Source organism: Rhinatrema bivittatum, chromosome 8 (assembly GCF_901001135.1).
Source record: "Rhinatrema bivittatum chromosome 8, aRhiBiv1.1, whole genome shotgun sequence".
Classification (NCBI taxonomy): Eukaryota; Metazoa; Chordata; class Amphibia; order Gymnophiona; family Rhinatrematidae; genus Rhinatrema; species Rhinatrema bivittatum.
Genome location: NC_042622.1, coordinates 130,742,057 through 130,766,470, shown reverse-complemented (window position 1 = coordinate 130,766,470; position 24,414 = coordinate 130,742,057). Strand labels below are relative to the sequence as shown.

Sequence of the window (24,414 nt, the reverse complement as noted above, 5' to 3'; positions counted from 1 at the left end):
TTTTTGAATGAAGATCTTTTGGCTAAAATAGCTTCTTTCACCTCCCTCCCTTTTAACCATGCTGGTAATCGTTTTGCCTTCTTTCCACCTTTATTTTTATTTATTATTTAAAATCTTTTCTATACCGTCGTTAAGCAGTTGCCATCACAACGGTTCACAATAGGGCACATAACTATATGTTGTAAATAGTGTCTAGAATTCTAACAATTACACAGGTGCCATCAAAATACTGTAACAGTTTCATCATAACTATTATATGGTGGGTGTTAAAGTCGTGTCCAGTTTTCTCTGTCTACCTGTAAGATAAATTACTACTTAATAATGAAAAAAGATTTAGAATATACAAAAAATAGGGGGGTTTAGCTGACCGTAACCAACACTTCCCTGTTTTCTCCCCTCAGTTCTCTTTGTTGTATGCTTGCTTAAATAGCCATGTTTTTAGACTTTTTCTGAAGGTTTTGATGTTTCCTGGTCTGTGCTTCTAGAATGGTATTTTTTAACAATGACTATGCATCTTGGACATTTTTTAATTTTGTAGCTGCTCCTTTCAGTTTTTTTCTAACAATTTTTCTCATTTTATCAAAGTTTCCCTTTTGAAAGTTTAGCACGAGAGCCGTGGATTTGCACACTGTTCCTCTTCCAGTCATTAAATCAAATTTGATCATATTATGATCACTATTGTCAAGCGGCCCCACCACCATTACCTCTCTCACCAAGTCTTGTGCTCCACTGATAATTAGATCTAAAATTGCTCCCTCTCTCGTTGGTGCCTGAACCAATTGATCCATAAAGCTATCATTTATTCCATCCAGGAACATTATCGCTCTAGCGTGTCCCGATGATACATTTACTCATTCAATATTGGGGTAATTGAAGTCTCCCATTATTACTGCACTACCAATTTGGTTAGCTTCCCTAATTTCTCTTAGCATTTCACTGTCCGTCTCACCATCTTGACCAGGTGGATGGTAGTATACTCCTATCACTATAGTCTTCCCTGACATACAAGGGATTTCTACCCATAAAGATTCAATTTTGTATTTAATCTCATGCAGGATGTTTATTCTGTTGGACTCTATGCCATCCCGGACATAAAGCACCACACCTCCTCCCGGGTGCTCCTCTCTGTCATTGCGATATAATTTGTACCCCGGTATAGCACTGTCCCATTGGTTATCCTCTTTCTACCATGTCTCTGTGATGCCAATTAAGTCTGTCATCATTCACTGCTATACATTCTAATTCTCCAAGACATTAGTGTATCAAAACCCAACCAGTGCCTAAGACATTAATTCTGAAACGTTCTGACTTTGTGAAAAGGCTTATGCTTACCTTATATGGTCATTATAGTAAAGATTGAATCAAATAGATGGGAATAGATAAAGCAGAGCCTCACCTGAAGCAGAGCAAACTCGTATCCTATTCTGTTCACCACAATACATGTTCCTCTCAAATGTTTTTTTTTAAATATTTGTGTGCATATTTATTTTCTAGAGACGACCTGGACCAACAGGACCTCCTGGTCATCCAGGAAGACCTGGTTTACCTGTAAGTATTTGAGTTTATCCACAATCACAACTATATCCTGATAACTGGTACTCCCTTGAAAAAGTCTTAACTATTTCCTTAAAATGGGGGCTGTCCTTAATTAAGTCCTAATGTTCCCTCAAGCCCATTTATTCCTTGCCTAGAGTTCTACAATAAAAACAACTCTTGTAAATTGCAATAGAGGAAGAAGTGAAAGAGCTAGATAGGCCATATGGCCTTAAATGAGCCTTTAAATGCAACCTTTAAGGTGAATTTAAAAAATTGGGCACAGGCCAAAAATCGGGAGATGGGTGCACATGTACCACATGCCTGTGTCCATCTGATATTATAAGCTTCCCACATGTGTACCCAAGTACCGATGTGTGAATATATTGCATCGTGGAAAAAGGGTCAGAATGTGGGTAGGGGATTGGGCATTCCAATGCAGAGCCAAGAGATATGCGTACAAGTAGCTACGCACCTGGGTGTGCGCCCAAGTATAGTTGAGCATAAATTTACTTCCACTATGGAGGAGATGTATGTCTTTTTAAAACAATTTCCAGGAATCTCTGGTGTTTGAGGGGTTTGGGATAACTCAGGGGAGTGCAGGCTGAAGAATTAGGGGGTTTGGAGGACCTACCTCTAGATTGAGCAAACTGGTGGATGAACTGGTGAAAGTGGCCAAGGGCTGAATGCATGTCTGTTATAAAATTCCCTCACTTGAGCATCCCAAAGCTAATTTACACTGTTGTGCGCACAAAACCTTAAAATTAGGAACACACACATACATGCCCCAGGGCTATTTTATAACATGCACGTGTATTTGCAAGCAGGATATAATATTGGTGCATATCTGGTCACACGTCCATGTATACATGTAATGGGTACCTGCATGCCTGTTTGAAAGTTATCGTCTTTGTGTATTGTTCATTGTTTAGCTTTGTAATGATATCTTGCACTAAATCTGGGACCCAGATATCTTTCAACCCCCTCTCTAGATAAAAATGTAAAATATTATTTTTCTGTATCCATAGGGTTTTCAGGGCTGCACCGGGGAGCCAGGTGAAAAAGGCCATCAGGGCTACATGGTAAGAGGGCACCTATCATTTTCTCAGATTTGGTGCATACAGGTGTTTGTGAATTGATGTGAACTGCTTCGCAGTGAAAATTGATGGAGATGTGCAAGATTAAAGTCCAGAGAACAATATACCTGTATAAATTATATTAGCTAGTGGACAAGTGTACCACAAAATCCTTAGTTTGTAATGAAACAGTACAGCTAAAATTTCCTAACGAAATTCTTGGTGGATCCTCCAATCAGAATTATATAATGTTAAACTAGGCTATTACAGGGGAAGTATTAAACTGTCTGCCTATGTGCAAAGTCCGCATGTACTTTTCCTAGTGAAAATTGCCACGGATACACAATACCTGTTGCACCTCCTTTTTGTGTGGGCAGAATTTTATAGAAAATAACACACAGCAAGGATAATGTTCATACAAATGCGCGCAGCAGCTTCTACAAATGTATATGGCAACGAGCAGATCTCTGCAAGGATTTTATAACATGCACATATGAGATATGTGCGTTTTATAAAAATGCATCTCTCTCTACTCTGCTTAAGGTATGTAGGCTTACGCACAAATATATGTAATGCATTGAAACCATGAATATCAATGCATTGAATGTGTGTACTTTTCCTACCTATTTTAAAAATTCATGTATATTTACCTGCAAATGTAAAGTAGGACCTACTTTAAGTCAGCCAATTTTAAAACATGCATGTGTATCCTGCCCTATGCAGTGTACAGCAGTGCAGGATGAGAGTCACTTAGTGGTATGTGATGTGCTCTCTTCTGAAATCCAGCAGTAATCAGCTCAGCTGTAAAAGAAAGTCATTCGATTGCAGCATGTCTCCTAAAAATCTGTAAGTTCAGGTTATAAGTTCATGTACTTTAGAGTCTCTGCTGGAAGATGCCCAGTTAGAAGACGTAATACTATATTTCTTGCAAGAACCTTAAATTGATAAACATTGCAGCCCATGTTCACTAAGTCAGCTAGGTGCAAAACGCATGGGTACTTTTCTACCCAGGCAACTTTATAGCTGATTTTCAGAGAAAATATCCAGATAATTCCTCTTTGAAAATTAGCTACAAGGTATGAGGTTTAAAAAAAAAAAAAAAAAAAAGTACCTTGAACTTGCTATATCTATGACCCAGCTATGTGCTGGAAAATGTGTATTTGAAAATTAAACAAATGCATGTATTTTGCTCTCCCTCAGTCCAAACACATGTCCATCAAATGCCTATTTTTCCTAGCATCTAAATATGGTGGTTAGGCACCTAAATCCCTTTTGAAGAGTCTCCTCAACATAGTACATGCTGCTGTGTTAATAAAACTGTCTTCAAAGTGTTCCAAGCACCAGATGAATCCTGCTTAATGCAATGTATGTAAATTTGGTGTGTTTGGTTCTCTTGATAGAATTTATATGTACAGGTTTTTTTCCACCACAAAGTCACATTGCATGTTGTTTTTGTGTGTTAAGCATGAAGCTTGTACTGGTTTAAATAAAATTACAACAAAAAAACAAAACAAAACATGCATGTGTAAATGAAATTAGACAGTTTTCCAATTAGTCTACCAGTTTGCTTAGTCCTTCTTCAGGTCATCTAGACCTTCCTGTTGTTTTTTTAAATTAAATCTTTATTAATCTCAAAATTGTATCATAAAAATTACTAGAGGAATACATGTAATATTTAGTACATCAAGGAAAAATAAACATTTACCTAAGGATATACATTTGAATGTTACATAGTCTACTCCACATAATAAAGGATACAAAACCAAGAAGACATTTGTAAGCTCACCCCGGTATGGAGGTCCAGCACGGATTGGGGGCATAAAGTTATTTATTGACTCTTTGGGGCAGGGACCCTGGCTAGCTCTTCTACTTCCCTTAATTCCCAAGGTGTAGGTCCTTCCAACTGGGGTCAGAAAAGGATCCTTTCAGTTCCCATCAATTCCCTGGCTGAGGTGAAGTTTTATACTCTGTGTGCTGGTTACCCAAATAAGACACAGGGACAACTGGGTTAGTATTCAAAATAATTTTATTAAAGTCAATGATGAATTGACGGCATAATAAATATGAACGTCCAGCACCACAGTTATTTCTCTGTCTCTCTTTAATTATAATTCTGTGTCCTCTATCTGTGCAAGAGTCTTTTAGAAAGGCTGGGAATTCAGCCACCCTCCTAGCAGTGGTCCCCTTTGGTTTAAGGCTCCTTTAGTGGACAGGAAACCCTTCCCAGATGTCAAAAATCTGTCTCTGCGCAGAAAATTAATTTCTCTCTTTACCCAGGGGTTGTGAAGACTTTAATTGGGTGTCCTCCTTGCTCACAGTTAGATGTCCTTGGTCTTGATGAGGATCCCTGGTGGAAGGAATTGTGTATGGAACTGCAGGTCGCACAGGACCACTGATGGGTAGGAAGAGGGGCAGAAAAACACTTCCAGATCTTGGAAATTAACTTCTTCTGTTCCCAAAAGCAAATAATACCAGATTTCCCTTGCAACAGGTTCACCATCACTTCAGAGGCAGGTCTTCCCTATCCCTGGGCGTCCTCAAAAAAGGGTTCTCCACTTCCTGAGTCTTGGAAAGGCCCAGGTGTTCAGCAGGGCTCCTAACAAGCAAAATGTCCAAAAATCCAAATTAGTCCGTGGACAACCACTCTGCACCTTGGGTGGAGAGAACAGCAGTGGAGTCTTGACCAGAACTGGATAATCTTGGAGGGCTTTCAGGCTTCAGGTAGGCCCAAAATGTAACTCAGGAAAACTCCAACCTTCCTCTCAAACGCTCAACTAAGATGCCCTCAGAGCCCTCTGCAGGGGTATCCACTACAGCACCTACATTGGGAGGGGTGGCTAATGAATGGATCCTTCCCCTAATTACTCTCTCTCTAACTGCACCAGTATGTATACTTCCAGGGCTTACTGCAAGCCCCAAAAGGTACCCAGGTTACACATCAATTGAAGGAAATTTTCTAAATGTCAAAAGAAAAATGGAGGAGAGGAGAGATATACAAATAAATACTATAAATATCCTCATCTCTTAAATTTAGGAATATAGGGGTAGATTTTAAAAGAAGCGGGAGCGGCCTACAAGTGCGCGCGCTCCCTGGCACACGCACATGTACGCCTGATTTTATAACATGCGCGTGCAAGGGGGTGCACGCCGAGCCGTGCTGTCTTCCTCCATTGCCTCCCAGGCCATTCCGAAATTGGAGCAGCCTGGAAGGGAACTTCCCTTCCCCCCTAAACCAACCTTCCAACCCCTTCCCCTAACCTTTACCCCCCCCCACCCAGCCCTACTCTAACCCCCCCCCCCCCGACTCTTGTCTTACCTTTTGCGCCTGCGCCAGCAGCTTGCCAGCACGCAATCCTTCGACACAGCGGCAATGGCCGCTCTGTCAGAGGCCTCTGGCCCCGCTCCCCGACCGCCCCTTTAGTAAAGCCCCAGGACTTACACGCATCCCGGAACTTTACGCGCGTCGCTGGGCCTTTTTAAACTAAGCCCGGCGCGCGTAACCTTTTTAAAATCCGGCCCATAATAATTAACCTGCCTCTTTATCCCTCAGGAACCTAAGAAGTTGGTTTGGATCAGAAAATACAAATTTATTACTTTGAAAGTTTACCAAGCATTTACAGGGGAATTTAAGAATAAAGGTTGCCCATAACCCCAACAGAGTCTTCTTAAATACCAAAAACTGCCTCCTCCTAGCCTGAGTGTGATGAGCAGCGTAAGAGTGAGCTCTTAGTGCTGTGGCGTAGTTGATGCAGCATCATAGGTGAACCTATGAGGCATATGTCGAATATGCCCTTAAGTGAGACAGACTAGAGCTTCACCTATTCCAGCCATCATCCCACAGGTTGAGCCTTTGGGTTCTTATGGCCAGCAGGGCTTAAGTGAGTCTCTAGAGCAGTAGCAAAAGAGAGGGTCCAAGGGCACGCAGGAGTCAGGGCAGGCAGCAAACAGGAGATACCAGGCACAGGCCAAAGGTTGGGGCAAGTGAAAAGCAATAGGGTCAGGTCCAGGCATGAGGTCAGGTCCAAGCAGCAGGTAAGCGTGGTCAAGTTCAAGGCAAGAGGTCAATACCGGAAGTTCAGACCAGAGGTGAATGAAGACACATGAAGAGATACTGGACGGGACTGGAAGGTGGAGACAGGACATAGCAGGCTGGGCAAGGCAAGGCTGGACAGGAACATGCAGGAGCCAGTAACACAGGAACAAACAGGAACAAGGAATGCAGAAGCAACATACACTGATGACCAAAGGCACATCAGGGAACTTGTTGCTGAGGTGTCTGATGCTCCTCCGCAGGAGCCTTAAATAGGAAAATGCCAGTGATGTCAACCTAGGGTGCTGTGGATGCCTTCCCACTACGGGCCCTTTAAGAACATGGGCATTGGGCGCATGGGCACCTAGATGGAGCCAGAAGAGATGGCAGCAGATCACATGAGGGCCGCATGAAGTGGCCTGCTTAGTTGAAGCGCCGTCCCAACCACAGGAGGCCTCAAGCGACGCTGGGGGTGAATGAGTCGACTTGTGGGACAGTCCCGTGAGCCAACAGTTCTAACAAGTAGCAAAAGAAATAACAGGAAAAATTTGAATTTTCTGGCCACAGAACAAAAATTGTTTGAGATGGAAATACTTGTGAAATACCAAATCCTTGCCTCTTTCAAGGCAAAAGAATACCAACATACAGGCAGATTCAGTAAAGTCCGCAGGAGAGCGGGCCCGGCGCGCGCACAGGCGAGTGGCCTATGCGCGCGATACAGTATTTAAATGAGGCCCGGCGGTAGAAACGGGCAAAAGGAGGCGCTAGGGACACTAGTGCATCCCTAGCGCCTCCTTTTTGACAGGAACGGCAGCTGTCAGCGTGTTAGATAGCAGACGCTCAATTTTGCCGGCGGTCTGTTCTCGAGCCCCGCTGACAAACCATGGGATCGGAAACCGGATGCCGGCAAAATTGAGCATCCGGTTTTCGACCCGACAGCCACCTGCCGACTTCCAATTTTTTTAAATTTTTTTTTTTTTAACTTTTTTTACTCTTCGGGACCTCCGACTTAATATCGCGCAATTCAGTATTTTAATTTATTAAAATTAGGCCCCAGCAGTAAAACTAAACTGTTCTCACAGGACAAGCAGGATGGTAGTCCTCACATATGGGTGACATCATCAGGATGGAGCCCAATCACGGAAAACTTCTGTCAAAGTTTCAGAACTTTGACTGGCCCCTACTGGGCATGCCCAGCATGGCACTAACCCTGCAGCCAGCAGGGCTCCCCCTTCAGTCTTCTTTTTTTCCGCCCAGCAGTAGCCTTGCAGTTTAGGAGCTCTGAACTGATTCCTGACAGGAATTTTCCAAATGGAATTAATTAAAAATACTTAGCTCCACAGGGATCCCCCCTCTAACTTTACTTGACTGTGGTACTCTGGTAAGTTTTTTTTCACCGTTTTTCGTCGATTACCATCAAGTTTGGCCCTCGCGGCCTACTAGCCGTCGACCGTTACCGCGGCTCGATTTTCCATGGCCATCGTGTCGGGGTTTCGTCGGTGCCCGGACTGTACTCGTACCATGTCTATCACAGACCCTCATGGAGTCTGTGTTTTCTGTTTAGGCCATGAGCATGATGTCCTAACTTACACTAAGTGTGCCCTTATGACACCTAAGGGTCGCAAAGCCAGAATGGAGAAGATGGGACTCCTTTTCCGGCTCACACCCCGATGCCGTCCATTGTATTGATGTCCTCGGAACCGGCACCATTGAAGTCGCACCATTGACAACCATCCGGTGACCACCGGCCATCGACTCCCGTATCTCCCCCTCAAGATCGAGGGGATCATAGGGAGAAGCATCGCCATCGGCATCGTAGGTCTAGGACCATCGAGGGAGTAAAATCATCGACCTCACCACCGTCCGAGCCACCGTTGGAAGAGCCCCGTCCCAGGAGCGGCACCGACCACTCCTGCAACCGGGACATCGAGGCCACCCTCACCCGATCGGGGTTTGGGAGTTGCGATTCCACCTGTAAGGTGGGTCCCCCCACTGTGCCTCAGCCTCCCTCTTCCGTCACGAAGCCAGAGCTGATTGCCCCAGGTCTCCGGGAAGAAACTGGACCGCTGGTCCAGGAGGCCATCGACAAAGAGATGACAACGACTCCAAGTCCCTCCGGCACTGACACCGCACCGAGAGTGGAACCGGTCACCGACCTGATTCCAGCAGCGCTGGCATCGCAGCTATCCCGGATGGAGGCGCTCATGACTGACCTTCCACCGGTGATTCCCAGGTCTCCGATGGCTCCGGTGCGCTCCCCGATGAATGCTTCATCGGGAGGAGAAACACCGTTCTGCATTCCTCCTTCGGGGGTAAGTGCCTCAGCCATCGATGCCATGCAGTCCCTCGCCACCGATTCACTCATCTGGAGCGATACGCACATCGGCGCCATCGATGCCGGCCACCGATGCCCCCCAAGGTGTCCGCGGTGCCCTCAGCGATTCCTTCGATGTTTCTCGGAGCCTCAGCCGGGCCCTTCGGGTATCCAAACCACCCTCTCGTCCTACAGGTCAGCCTTCTGATCCTTATGATACTTGGGTTGATGATACCTCCACAGACACCCGTGATACCTTCACCTCCTCCTCTCCTACTGAAAGTAGAAAGTGCTCTCCTCCAGTGGACCTCTCTTTCATTCATTTTGTGAAGGAAATGTCTGAGATTGTCCCTTTTCAGCTTCAGATGGAGCAAGATGATAGGCGCCAGATGATTGGAGCTTCTCCAATTCCTGGATGCCCCCAAAGTGATCACCTCTATTCCTATTCATCCAAGTTATTCTTGACCTCCTCAAAAAGAACTGTGAAAGTCCTGGATCCATAGCCCCAGTACACAGGAAAGCTGACACTACTTTACCTAGTACAGTCAGACCCGGGCTTTCAAAAGTCTCAGCTTGACCACCACTCAGTTGTGGTAGAGTCAGCTCAGAAGAAAGCCAAAAAGAATGAAGCCACACTCCTCTATCCCTCCTGTCAAGGAACACAAGTTCCTAGACAATATTGGTCGATTGAGTGTTCCAAGGGGCCATGCTCATCTCTAGAATTGCTTCTTATCAGCTGTACATGACAAATACAATAGGGTCATCTTTAAGCAAATACAGGACTTCTCTGAAACCCTGCCTGACCAATTCCAAGAACATCTTCAAACCCTTGTCAATAAGGGCTTTGAAGCAGGAAAACATGAAATAAGAACAGCTTACGATATCTTCGACACCTCCACTAGAGTGTCTGCAACTGCCATTTCGGCACGGGCGTTGGGCCTGGCTCAAGTCTTCGGACCTTCGCCCAGAGAAGTACAAGACAGGATCTCCGACCTGCCCTGTATTGGTGACATCTATTCGGTGAACAGATTCAGCAAATAGTGGCTGAGTTAAAGGAACATCATGAGACCCTCAAGAGCTCTCATTGATACCTTCTGACTTCCCGTCTAGACAGCCCTCCAAGAAGGACCCTAAGAAGTCATTTCTTCCGGCCAAGGAACTACTATCCTCTACTGACAAAGGACCCGCGTGACAGGACTTATCATAAATCCCAACCTCGCCAGCCTCGCAAGCAAAAGTCACAAGCAGCTCCCCAGCCGGGGCCTGCTTATGACTTCACCTGGAGAGCAGCAGCCTAATTCCTTTCCAAGCATACCGGTGGGAGGTCGACTATGCCACTTTCATGGAATGTGGCAAAACAATCACAACCAACCAATGGGTGCTGGCAATCATTGCTCAGGGTTACCATCTGAATTTTCTTGCTGTCCCATCGGACTCCCCACCGCTACAAGTGTGGGGAGTATCCGACCACTCTGACCTTCTGGAGCAGGAGGTTTCCCTTCTTCTCCAGTTAAGAGCAATAGAACCCTTTCCTCTTTCACAGCAAGGCCTAGGGTTCTATTCCCGGTACTTGTTGATTCCCAAAAAATCCGGGGGCCTTCGTCCAATTCTGGACCTACGTGCCCTCAACAAGTACCTCCAGCGGGAAAAAGTTCAAAATGGTAACCTTGGGCTCACTTCTACCTCTTCTACAAAGAGGAGACTGGCTCTGCTCTCTAGACCTCCAGGACGCATACACTCACATTGCGATAGCTCCAGCTCATCGCAAGTACCTCCGGTTTTTAGTAGGCCCAAAGCACTATCAATACCGGGTGCTTCCATTCGGCCTAGCAATCGGCTCCACGAGTCTTTACCAAATGTCTCGTAGTTGTCGCAGCCTTCCTCAGGAAAGAAGGTGTTCACGTCTACCCCTATCTAGACAACTGGTTAATCAGGGCCCCAACCCAGCAAGCAGCTCGATCGTCCCTGGATTTGAGCCTACACACTCTAATCTCTCTAGGATTTCTCGTCAATTACGAGAAATCCTATTTAGTCCCATCTCAAACCTTGTCTTTCATTGGGGCAGACTTGGACACCTTACAGGCAAAAGCCTTCCTACCTCAACAACGAGTACAAACCCTCGTGTCTCTCGCTCACCAGTTGCAGTCTCAGAACACAGCAACTGCTCGGCAATTCCTTGTCCTTCTCGGACACATGGCGTCCTCAGTCCATCTCACTCCAATGGCCCGCCTGGCCATGAGAGTCATGCATTTGACTCTATGGTCACAATGGACTCAAGCGACTCAGCCTCTCTCAACCATTGTCCACATCACCGACGCACTCCGTCTGTCTCTCGCCTGGTGGAAAGATCAGAACAATCTCCTCCAGGGACTGCCTTTTCATCTACCAGAACCTCAACTCATTCTCACCACCGATGCTTCCAACCTCGGCTGGGGAGCTCATGTAAACGATCTACTGACACAAGGATCTTGGTCTCAAGAGGAATCCAAAGACCAGATAAATGTCCTGGAGCTTCGAGCAATGCGATATGCTCTCGGAGCTTTTCAGGATTACCTATCAAATCACGTCATCCTGATTCAGACGGACAACCATGTGGCCATGTGGTCCATAATATCTCGAGGATACCAACTTCAATTTCCTCTCAATTCCCACAGAATTTCGACCAACTCAGGTTCATCTCAGCAAACATCACATGCTTCAACTACAAATAGAATTATCCACCCTTCTGAAATCCAGGGCTGTAGAACCGGTGCCTCGGTCTCAGCAGGGCAGAGGATTCTACTCCCATTATTCCTCATTCCAGAGAAAACAGGAGGCCTACGTCCCATCCTAGACCTCAGAAATCTCAACAAATTTCTCAAAAAAGAACAGTCAGGATGGTTTCTCTGGGCACCATGCTACCACTTCTTCAGAAAGGGGATTGACTTTGTTCTCTGGATCTTCAAGACACTTACACTCACATTCCAATATTCCCTCCTCATCGCAGATATCTACGCTTCATGGTAGGCCATCAATATTTCCAATACAGGGTACTGCCATTCGGACTTGCCTCTGCTCCCAGAGTATTCACCAAATGTCTGGCAGTAATAGCAGCACACTTACACAAGGAAAGTGTCCATGTCTTCCCATATCTAGACGACTGGCTCATCAGAAGTCAATCTCAACAAGGAGCAATAGCTTCCCTCAACCGAACAATTGCTCTACTTCACTCCATGGGCTTTCTCATCAATTATCAAAAGTCCCATCTCACACCATCACACCTGCTTCAATTCATAGGAGTAGAATTGAACACCATTCTCTCAAGGGCTTTTCTACCCGAAGATCGAGCAGAAACGCTTTCTTTGCTGGCAAACTCAATTCACTCACAGAACCAAGCAACAGCTCATCAGTTTCTAACCTTACTAGGACACATGGCCTCCACATTTCATGTCACTCCTATGGCAAGGCTCGCCATGAGAGTTACCCAATGGACTTTAAGATCACAATGGATCCAAGCCATTCAACCACTGCATTCTACAATTCAAGTAACCCACCAACTATGTTCATCTCTCCTTTGGTGGGCGAACAAGGACAATTTGCGCAAGGGCCTACCCTTTCAACAACCAGTTCCTCAAATAACTTTAACTACATATGCATCCACCTTGGGTTGGGGAGCACACATAGACAATCTCCAAACTCAAGGAACTTGGACAAAGCTCGAAGCAACATTTCAAATCAATTTCCTAGATCTTCGAGCTATACGTTATGCGCTACATGCGTTCAAGGACTGCCTTTCACACAAGACTGTTATGATCCAAACGGACAACACAGTAGCCATGTGGTACATCAACAAACAGGGAGGTACGGGCTCGTATCTCCTTTGTCAAGAAGCTGCATAGATTTGGGACTGGGCCCTGAACCACTCAATGTTCCTCCGGGCCACTTATCTGGCAGGCATCCACAATTTAATGGCAGATCGACTCAGTCGTCAGTTCCAACCACACGAATGGTCCCTGGATCCCTCAGTAGTGTCCAGGATATTTCAACGTTGGGGACAACCAACAATAGACCTCTTTGCGTCACATCTGAATCACAAAGTGGACAAATTCTGTTCTCTTCACAAACAGACAAACCAGCCAGCCAAGGACACCTTTGCTCGCCCTTGGAATTCAGGCCTTCTATATGAGTATCCTCCGATACCGCTCATAACCAAAACTCTCGTGAAGCTACAACAGGACAAAGGGGTCCATGATACTCATAGCCCCTTATTGGCCTCGACAAGTATGGTTCCCCACACTTCTAGACCTCTCAGTCAGGGATCCCATTCACCTGGGAGTAACCCCCACTCTCATAATTCAGGATCAGGGTCGGTTGTGCCATCCCAACCTCCAATCCCTATCCCTGACAGCATGGATGTTGAAAGCTTGATCTTACAACCACTCAATCTTTCAACCCATATCTCTCAAGTGCTTATAGCTTCACGTAAGCCTTCCACACGAAAGAACTACGCTTCCAAATGGAAGAGATTTACTTTGTGGTGCAAACAAACGAATATTGATCCCCTTCACCTGGCCCACGACATCTCTTCTAGACTACTTATACCATCTTTCAGAATCTGGTCTCCAGACTTCATCTGTAAGGGTACATTTAAGTGCAATTTCCGCTTACCATAACAAGATAGCAGATGCACCAATCTCCACACAATCTCTTATCAGCAGGTTTATGAGAGGCTTAACTCAACTTAAACCACCAATTCGGCCTCCAGTCACAGAATGGGATCTGAATTTGGTATTGACAAGACTCATGCATTCTCCTTTCGAACCCATAGATTCCTGTGATCTAAAATTTCTCACATGGAAGACTATCTTCCTCATAGCCATTACATCAGCTAGAAGAGTTAGTGAGTTACAAGCACTTGTCACGTACTCACCCTACACAAAAATCCTACATGACAGAGTGGTTCTCTGAACACATCCAAAATTCCTTCCCAAGGCAGTTACAGAATTCCACTTGAACCAATCCATAGTTTTACCCACATTCTTCCCAAGGCCTCATTTTCACTAAGGAGAAAGAGCCTTACATACCTTGGACTATAAGCGTGCACTTAAACCGCACTGCAGTCCACAGGAAATCCAATCAGCTCTGTTTCCTATGATCCAAACAAACCGGGTAAAGCACTGCAGTGGGTAAACATACTCTATCCAATTGGCTAGCAGATTGCATACAGTTTTGCTATGAAAAGCAGGTCTTCCTCTCCAAGGGCGAGTAAAAGCACATTCAGTAAGAGCAATGTCAACCTCAGTAGCACACTATCGCTCAGTGCCAATCCTTGACATATGTAAAGCAGCAACATGGAATTCTCTTCACACCTTTGAAGCTCATTACTGTTTGGACAAAGAAGGACGACAAGATTCAGCCTATGGACAATCTGTCTTAAAGAACTTGTTTCCAGTTTAATCCCAACTCCTTCCACATCCAACCTGCTGTAATCTTCGGCTGACTCATTTTCACCAACAATACTTCACTGTTGCTTCACTACAAAATGACTCAGCCTCTAGCTTGCTAGTCACCCATATGTGAGGACTAGCATCCTGCTTGTCCTGGGATAAAGCAAATTGCTTACCTTGTAATAGGTGTTATCCCAGGACAGCAGGATGTAGTCCTCACAGAACCCACCCGCCTCCCCGCGGAGTTGGGTATGTTACCTTTTATTATTTTATTTTTTGCTGAAGCTTATTGCTACATACGAGACTAGAGTGACACCCCTGTATCAGAGAATATCATGGCATGCTGGGCATGCTCAGTGGCCTCTCAGGGCCAGTCAAAAGTTTCTAGAAACTTTGACAGAAGTTTTTCCCGCACTAGGGCTCCGTTACTGACGTCACCCATATGTGAGGACTACATCCTGCTGTCCTGGGATAACACCTATTACAAGGTAAGCAATTTTGCTGTATCTTGCTTCCAAGGGTCTCAAATGGACCCAATACGAGGAGTTAGGTAACTTGTAAATGGCTTCCAGGACTGGAAAACAAGTACAGATCTCTTAGGCATAGCTGGTGTGAGAATAGAATGTTCCATAGAGCACAAACAGACCATTTTCCTGAACCAATGGTCGTAGCTGGGGTTCCCAGGGCTTAACCATTGCGCTAAAACAATTTGTTTCCCCACCACTCCAGCTTTGGAGATAAACAAGCGTTCTGAGCCTGGGAGTGGCCTTGGTATGGAGTTGTCCACTCCGAACAGCCAAAGGTTGGGGTCTGGTGGCAATGGGTTTTTCAGCAAATGTGAACAAGTGTGGCATACTCTCTTTCAGAAAAGGGAAATTTTCTCACAGTCCCAAAAAACAATGAAAATAAGTTCCAATACTATTTGTACATTTGGGGCAGGAAGGTAACTGCGTTAGTTTCATGTGGTAGGCTCGTTGGGAGGTTATAAATCTTTGTGAAAAAAATTTATAGTTTGCCTCTTGCATTATAACATTTTCAGTTAACAATGGTAAATCCACAAAACATTTCTCGAATTCTGCATATGTTAAAGAAAAAGTTCCCACTCTGTCCACCTTGTATATAGTGGGCGAAGAAGCTGTGGGTCGCCTAACTGCATTATTGCTTGGAAGTAGTTGGAAATCTTGGATTTATTTCGTGTCCCCACTTGGATAATGGCTCTAATTTTCTGTATTTCTGGAGTTTCTTCCAAAAATGGCTTCTTAGAGTGAATAAAGTGAGTTACTTGTATATATGCAAAGAAATCTGATATAGGCAGTGAATACCGTTGCTGGAGTATGGGAAAGGGAAGTATGCTCCCTGTCTTCATGTCATATATGTCATAGATATAAGTAAGGCCTGATTGGTTCCAGCATTGAAAAACCTCACTCCCCTTCCCCGGAGGAAACAAATCATTATCAGTGATGTTGATAAGCCAAGTTAACGTATTTGGCACATGTCCCCTTTTACAGAACAGTTTCCAGGCCTGGCGGCACGTACGCAATAATTCCTGTGTTTTAAGGTGTGGTGGGACCATGTGAGGTGGAAGTTGAATTAAGGGATTTAAGGATTGCACTCCATACCACTCCAGTAGGTAAGAATAAGGGGTAAATGAGGATGTGGCAAACAGCCAATCCCTAACATAGCGAATGCCACATGCTAGATTGTATAACTCCAAATTCGGTCATCCCAATCCTCCCTTTTCTTTAGTGGTCATTAAAGTTTGTATGGGAACTCGGGCTCGCTTTCCCCTCCACAAAAAGGATCGCAAAGCTATTTGTAACTTATGATGGTCTGTTTTAGACATCCAAAGAGGGGCCAATTGGAGAAGGTAGAGCCACTTGGGTAGAAAAACCATTTTGAAGAAATGTATATGACCGATTAGTGAGAGCGGAAAGGGCAACCACTTCCGTAGAGTGGCCAGCATGGTCTCCATCAAGGGATGGATGTTTACGGTGTAGAATCTACCTACTTTATGCGGAATGCGGAGACCCAGGTATTTTAAGTTATCCGTCACCCACTTAAGGGGAAATTTCCCTTGCCAGGACCTCTGTAGAGTGCCGGTAACATCCAAAGCCTCAGATTTTTCACAATTGATCCGAAGGCCTGAGAAAACCTCAACTGTCTCAGGATTTCAAGAACTTCCAAAAGGGAGGATTAGGGGTTTAGTAAGGAAGACCAACAAATCGTCTGCAAAAGCTGCGATTTTGAAGATATGGTGCGGACCGCCAAAGTCCCTCACCATCCTACTCTCATCGATTTTCCACAGTAGGGGTCAAAGGACAAGATATATAATAGTGGGGATAGCGGACAGTCCTGGCGGACCCCTCTCTTAATTTGGATTTCTCCGGACATACAGCCATTAACCAAATGTGGGAGGTCGGGTCCGTGTAGAATAGGGAAAGAAAGTGAAAGAAATCCCCTCGGATACCATATCATTGCAAGACCGAAAAAAGATAATGCCACTCTTCTCAGTCAAAGGCTTTTTCTGCATCGAAGCCTATGACCAGAGCTGGTATATCCTGATGTTGACAAATATTCATGGCTGTTACAGTTTAATAATGTTCGCGTTTAATTTGCGGCCTCTAACAAATCCTGTTTGATGCAAAGATGTCAAATGCAGAAGAAAGACTTTCAGTCTTTCTGCTAAAGTTTTAGCTAATATTTTAAAATCACAATTGAGCAGCGAAATGGGCCTATAGGATGATGAATGTTGGGAGTCCTTGCCAGGCTTCGGGAGAACGATGATGTGGGCCACATTGAAAGAAGTAGGAAAACTGTGGCTTGTCAGCCCTTCCTGGAAATAATTTGTCAGTGTGTTGACTATGTAAGGCGAGAGAATTTTATAAAAGTCATATGTTAGCCCATCAGGGCCCGGAGACTTACCCGATTGAGCTGCTGTGATTACTTGCGTGATTTCATATAGCTGAAGGGGTCTATTTAGAAACGCTAGTTGTGAAGCTGAGAGTGTGGGGAGATGGAGAGTTTGGAAGAATGCCTCCTCTTCTGCTTCGTCTCCCTGCGTGTCAGTGGTGTATAAAGTGCTATAGTAGTGTCTGAAAACTTCGCTGATCTCAATATCGGAAGTGGTAATCACCCCTGAGGGGGTTTTCAGATAGCTACAAAGGATTTTGGCCGCTGTGTTTTGGTCAATCTGGCTAGTAAGCAACCTGGTTTGTTTCCAAATCAGAAAAAAACCTGTTGGCCTTTCCAAAGATAAGCCTTGGCTCTTGCATCTAATAGGGTGTTCAATCTGCCCAGCACGCTATAGAACTCAGCTCGTGTGCCATCAGAGTTGTGCTGGATCATTGCCTCTTTCGCTTCTTTTAGCAGGGATTCTAGTTGTAAAATTGAATGATTTTTCTGTTTATTTCAAGCATGGACATAGGATATGATTTCTCCCCTCAGTACCGCTTTTGCGGCCTCCCAAAAAAGATGTGGTGTGCCTATATGCTGTTGGTTGTGTGTTTCATAGTCTTTCCATTTAGTCTTTAAAAACTGATGGAATTGAACGTCATCTTTAAGAAACGAGGGGAAGCGCCACAAACGAGTAGTGTGATTGGAGGGAGAAGAGTGCAATTGTATGGAGATTGGAGTGTGGTCTGATATAGCCAAGGTTTCTATAGAAGCAGTAGTTACTTCGAAAAAAAACATGCTTAGAAATTAGTATGTAATCAATATGTGAAAGTGTGTTATGAGACCTCGTGATGTGGGTATAATCTCGTTCCGTCGGGTGGAGCGTTCTCCATATATCAAAGAGATCAAGATTATGACAGAGGTAGGCTATCCCTTTTTTACACTTACCAAAAGGTTTCGTGGGAAGGGTATAGAGGTAATTTTCAAAGGATTACATGTGTTAATGTAACCACTATTGTAGCAGTTTTCAAAAGCTATTTATGTGCTTAAAGTGCACTTAAGTGAGTAAATCCTACGGACAATTCAATGGCATATATTGATGGAATTTTCAAAAGCCCACTTACACGAGTAAAGTGCATTTACATGTATAAAACCCAGTTTTATACATGTATACCAAAAAAAAATGCCCTTCGGAACACCTTCCCCAATTGCAGCTGTAAGTATGCATGCTGTGAAACTCCGCATGTACTTTTAGCTGTATTTAGGGTGAGCAGTTTTCAGAGAGCCAGTTATATCACTATTTACCTGTGTGCATGGTTTCAGAATTGCCCCCATTATGGCAAACTGATTAACAACCTTTTAATGAAGAAAATAGTGTTCAGTGGTTAGTGTAGGTGGAGAGAATGTATGGGTTGTATGTTCAGGTTTCCCCTTTTCTCAGAATTTTTACAATTCCTCCAGTATTTAATTGTCAGGAATGCCAGATACTTCTGCCACTTCTTCTTATCAATAATTTGTTTTTGGGAGGCAGCAGGATCACATAATGAGGATAATTTTCAACGTTTGTCAGCACACAATCACACAGTTCATACAATACTGTGAATCCCTGCTACACTTTTGGCTGAATGAAAGTTAAGGAATTAGGTGACTCAAAGTCAATCTGAACCAGAGCTAAGAAACTAATTGAATCAAATGATTGGGTCTGCCTCCTCTGATCTAGATTTACCTAGCAACCCTAGGCAAAAGATGGTAAATAAATCCACGTTATTTTTTTTTATTGTGTTGAATATAGCTGTGACTCAGGGCCCCCAAATCTTAATGTGGGTCAGAAGAATGTTACATAGGCAGGTTTCTTGAGTAACCTTTTAGTTCATATAAACTCTGACTAACTTGAAGAGCCACTCTTGTGACAGAGTAGTGACAGAGTAGAGACACTTGCTTAATGTCTTGTAACAGAGTAGAGACACTTTCCTTAATGTCAAAAATAAATTTGAGAGTTGCCAGAGATTCCGAAAAGTTACTGCATTTTGTCTAAGTAATGGACCATAGGTACTGTACTTTTTGGATAAATTACAAGCCTCAAGCTGACTTTGGTAGTCTTGCTATTTGTCCTTCCTAATGCACAGTATTTGTTTGTACATAACAAAAGGCAGGGACAGTAGACATTAAATTGGATCTAGAATACGTTTGTATGTCAGGACCCAATAAAAGGACAATAACTAGCAAATAAAAGGATAACTAGCAATTTATGTGTTTAAATTGGGCTGCCAGAAAAGTGCTTTCTCTCAATACACCTACAAGTCCACATGGTGTTTCACAGTACATGCACTATTATCCATATTTAGGGAAGGTATTCCCTGGGATGTGTTGTTGAGATTGAGGGAGGAAAATAGTGAATGTAGCTTGTATATTCAAGTCTTTACGTGGTGTTTTCCCTACAATATTTACTGCACTAAAAACAGATGCAACATTCCACAGGTACTTTCTGCCTATGGCAAGTTTTTCAAAGAGAAGGTATGCATGCACTTTTTCCTTGAAACTTGGTGCAAAGTCTGAGGGTAAACAATACCTACGGACTTTTCCTTAGAGGGCATTCTGAAAACTGATCCCTGAATGCAAACAGACCATTCTTAGACACGTGCACGTACTAAAGCTGATGTGTGAGGGAGGAAATTATCAAACATTTAGCTATAAATATGTTTCCTTTTAAGAATGCTGGAATTTCCAGCATATGTCTCTAATATAAAGACAGAGCAAAGTCATTATTGTGGAAACATAAGACAAGATGAATCAAAATATATAGGAACTTAGAGACAAAAATTAAAACCAGAAATGATCACAAATGTTTCTGGATTTATTGCAATTATGTGCCCCTACTTAACTATGCAGTGCATCTCATTCCCAGCAGAGGCCAAACTAGCCACTGACCTACTGACATTCCATCATAAGTTAAAGAGCTGGCTGTTCCACCAAGCCTGCCCTCCTCAGCCAACATTCATTGGCCTTCTCATCTCTGCAGCTAGCTGTCAAACATCCCCATGATTATTTTAGCAATGCTAAAACTCTACCTCATTACCTCTTATTGTTAATTGTTCTGTTTATAGTTATGTATCTATATTATGTACCCTGTATTTTCTTTTATATATCATGCTTATTGTATTATGTACCATGCTTATTTATTGTGCCTAATATATGTAAATTACTCTGCAATCCTGTACCTTCCTCCAAGTAGTCCAGTAGGGGACCGAATAACAAATCCTTATAATAGGTTTTAGGTGCAAAGCAGAGCTGTGTATGGGTCACATTACTAGAATATCCAGCTTTGTAATCTCTGTATTAAGGTGCTTTGCAGTAGGGATGTGCAGAGGGATGCCATACGCTGCATTTGGAATTCATATTCGGGGGCAGATATGTTGCATTCGGCAAGGGGGGCCCCCGATACGTACATGCATTAATTCTTATTTGTTTCCTGGCTAAAATTGAATTAAGTACAACCCCCCACCCTCCTGACCCCCCAAGACTTACCAAAACTCCCTGATGGTCCAGCGGGGGGTCCGGGAGCCATCTCCTGCACTCACACCCTCGGCTGCCGGTATTCAAAATGGCGCCGATAGCCTTTGACCTTCTATGTCACAGGAGCTACCGGTGTTATTGGTCAACCCCTGTCACATGGTAGGAGCACAACATAGCAATTATTCACATAGGACAGTAAAAAAAACTAGCCCTGACTCTGATACAGTGATAAGGCCCAGATGTGAAATAAACATGCTGTATTATATATTAAAGTATTATAATATTAATATAGTATTATATATTGCAATACTTATATGTGTGGGGAGATGGCATGGAAGGAGTAAGAGGTACATCAGATCTGTAGTTTTTACCATTATAAATCAGGTGTTCTAAAAGTATATTTTCTGAGGTGTCTAGAGGAATCCTGCCTACTTGGAACCCCCTTTTCTCCCTCACCTAATGCTCTCAGAATCTTGCATATTCTATAGGCTTTGTAAATACAGTAACAAGTTCCTTAATCCAATACAGTTTAAACTTAATCCTCATTAAAATGGAGTTCTCTTTCAACTCTTAGTCAATATTGTAGGGATTAAGGTAGAGATCTTAACATTTTCAGAAGTGCATTATTATCTCCTCTGGCATCATTGACAGGTGTCTACTGTGGTTGTGCTGTTCTTGCATTTCTGGGGCATTCCAGCATTATTCACAGCCTTCCAACATGTTTTGTCTTGTCCTGAGTGACCTCTCCACTATCAAGGTCTTCTTGCTAGTCCCTCATCCCCACCCCGTTCCTTGGTTTTCACCTGGGGAAACGGCAGCTCTCTTTGTTGAATCCATTATGTGTAGCTGGCAGGCAGGTCCTTCCAGAGCTTTCCTTTTGTTTTATCTCCAGCTATCTGTGAGATTGCCCCTTAAGATTTTTATCCACACTTGTCCTAGTCTGGGCAGTTTCTTGACTTTGGACTTCTTTGTTATGAGGTCAAGATTTGGGAGGGTGGAGCAAGCTATTTTTTAACTTTCAGAAATTACCAGTAGTAGAGAGTGAGAGTGAGAGAGAGTCCTAAAACACTGCCTGATAGTCATCGTTAAAGCTAGAGCTATTCTGTCAGCTATTTTTTCTATGGGTGCACTGTACTATATCTTTATATCCTCATTTCCAAAACTCCTCACCCCTGCAGACGACACTGCTTAAAACCATCCCTGCATTCATGCATGGAAAAGAAGATTACTCTTTTTATCAGCTGAGCTGTCTGTGGCAGCACAGTAGGAAGGTAGAAATACTGCAAATAAAATACTGCTAACAAGCAGACCAAGTGTGCATTGCCTATCGATGTGGTCTTTGTTTCTATGTAATTTTGCTGCAAGCATGTTTCATTTTCACATGGAATACAGTTACACTCGTTCTTGCACATTGAACACTTTTCGGGTACACAGGTAACAGTGGTGACAATTGCACTTCCGCTCTGGGCCTGATTTGTTAAGGTCTTTTATTTATTTATTTATTTATTTTTAGTTTTTATATACCGGGGTTCCTGTATAATATACATATCACCCCGGTTTACAAGGAAATAAAACTAACGCCTCGCAGGGCGATTTACATTGAAACGAGAAACATTGAAAAATAACCAGGCGGAAGTCTCTGTAGAGTAGTAGTGGTTTTAATTTCTTTATTACCTGTAATTTTTTCCCATAGGCACAAGGAAGGCAATTTTCAGCAACCCGCCTCAGCGTAAAGTCCACCAGTAGTTTTGTACCCATGGACCCGGTAGTCAGTTTTCAAAGAAAATAGTTTTGTTTTGCTTTTTTAAATTCACAGACACATAGGCATCTTCCACAGGCTTTTTCTGTAGGCAAAGGAAAGAGGGAAAAATACAGGCGGAGATTTCAAAATGCATTTTGTACGCATAATTTATTTCCCCGCCCTCCAGCAATACCTTTTGTAAGATGTCTAAACGTATGTGTTGTGATACCCATGGTTAATTTTAGCTGCTCTGAGAAGGACATTTTCAGGCTGGCCAACTTACCAGAGAAAATTGCTACTTACCTAGATGTCTAGCTTTGAAAATAGTCCTGAGACTGAGAGAAGAGCCTTGGTGTGAGTGAAGCCCTTTGTGCTAGTTGTGTTCATAATCATGGAAATCCTCTTCCCCGCCAGTATTGAAGTAATGAGAAGGCTATTACCAAATTTACCCACTGAACTCAAATAACTAAACATTTCTGATGAAACCAGGGAGGGGGGAGGGAGGCCAACCTGAGAACTCTAAATATTCTTTATGCAGTTTTGGGGGAGGGGGGGGGCGGTCTGGCAGGACTGTTTGTGAAATATTGGGGATGGAGGTGAGAATTGGGCCACAGGCCTGAACTGCATTTTTAAATTTTGTTGTTTTATTTAACAGTGCTAATTAACCATATATCTTTGACTTTATCTGGTTAAGTGGCAAGTTATCTGGCCACAAAAGGCAGGGTTTGAAAACTAACCAGTTTTTCAAATATAGGGGGTTATTTTTCAAAGCATTATCGCATGTGAAAAGGACCTTTTTGCATGCGATATAATGCAAATTAGGGGGAGGGGAGGAGTCGGCCGTGGCACCGCTGCCGGTGATAATGTGAGGAACATTATTGCCGGCAGTAGCACAGCGAATAGCGACACCTTTTACAGTGTCGTTATTCGCTACGAAAGACTGCAGTCAGCCCCACCGCAGTCGGCGAAATCATACTGCCGCGGTGCGAACAGCTGCGGCCTTTTGCAGGCCCGGGCCCACCCCCCTCGACCCCGCCCCCTTTTTCATGGGATTCATCATTCCGCGAGGAATGATGAATCCTGCCCTAAGTTATCTGTTCGCTGGCTTACTGAATATGACTCCCTTAATGATTGGGATACTTCACAAAAAGTTTTAAAATTAATTTAAATTTTAAAAACCTTTCCTGAGCTCATGCCACATCTTTTATGTAAACTGGGTGATGACAAAGAGCAGCTTCTGTTCATAGTTTATCTATTGATGGATGTCATGGCTCAGAAATCACATACACCATTATCAAACCAAACTACAAATTTTAAAGAAAAATGCATAATTTGTAAAAATATGTAAAGATATCTCCAGCATGGCATGGCAGCACAGAATCTCAGCACTTTGACTGTTTGCTCTTTGAGTACATGATGGAGTATATCCATCTTCCTTATCTTGGTCCTGTGCTGTCTCTGATGTCCTGTTGTGCCCTACCATAGCAGATACATAGGCAAGTTGCTAGACTTTGCTTTTTTTTTTTAATTTAGTATTTTTATTTTAAGCAATTCAAAACAGCAGAAGAAAAAGTTAAAAAAACCAAAAATATACTGGTAGTTCTCCTTATTAGAGATAAAAATATCAATTTGTATATGAAATGTAAAATAACCGTGGAAGTCATTCTTAATTTTTAGAATAAGCCACAAATAATGTTAACATTTCACAGGTACTTTTTATTTTTGAGAATTTGTGCCCATAATGAAATTTTCTCAGGAATGAGTCCCTTCATAATATTCAAGAACCATTCAAAAGACCCAAGGACCTGGAAAATACCATGCTGTGATCTCGAACAAAACTAAGAAATTGTTATACCCGTCTGTCGCAGATGGCTGAGACCGCATTTACT

The 24,414-nt window shown here is 43.5% G+C and overlaps 1 protein-coding gene across 1 annotated transcript in view; it reads left to right on the top strand.

The window, feature by feature from the left end:
* Nucleotides 1-1,500: 1,500 nt before the first annotated feature.
* LOC115097527 (collagen alpha-1(I) chain-like) overlaps nucleotides 1,501-24,414 on the top strand; it is a 251,382-nt gene continuing 228,468 nt past the window's right edge. The window contains exons 1-2 of the mRNA XM_029613448.1: nucleotides 1,501-1,548; nucleotides 2,562-2,615. Coding sequence (XP_029469308.1) covers nucleotides 2,613-2,615 — 3 coding nt within the window. The 5' untranslated portion in view covers nucleotides 1,501-1,548; nucleotides 2,562-2,612. The remainder of the gene's footprint in view (nucleotides 1,549-2,561; nucleotides 2,616-24,414) is intronic.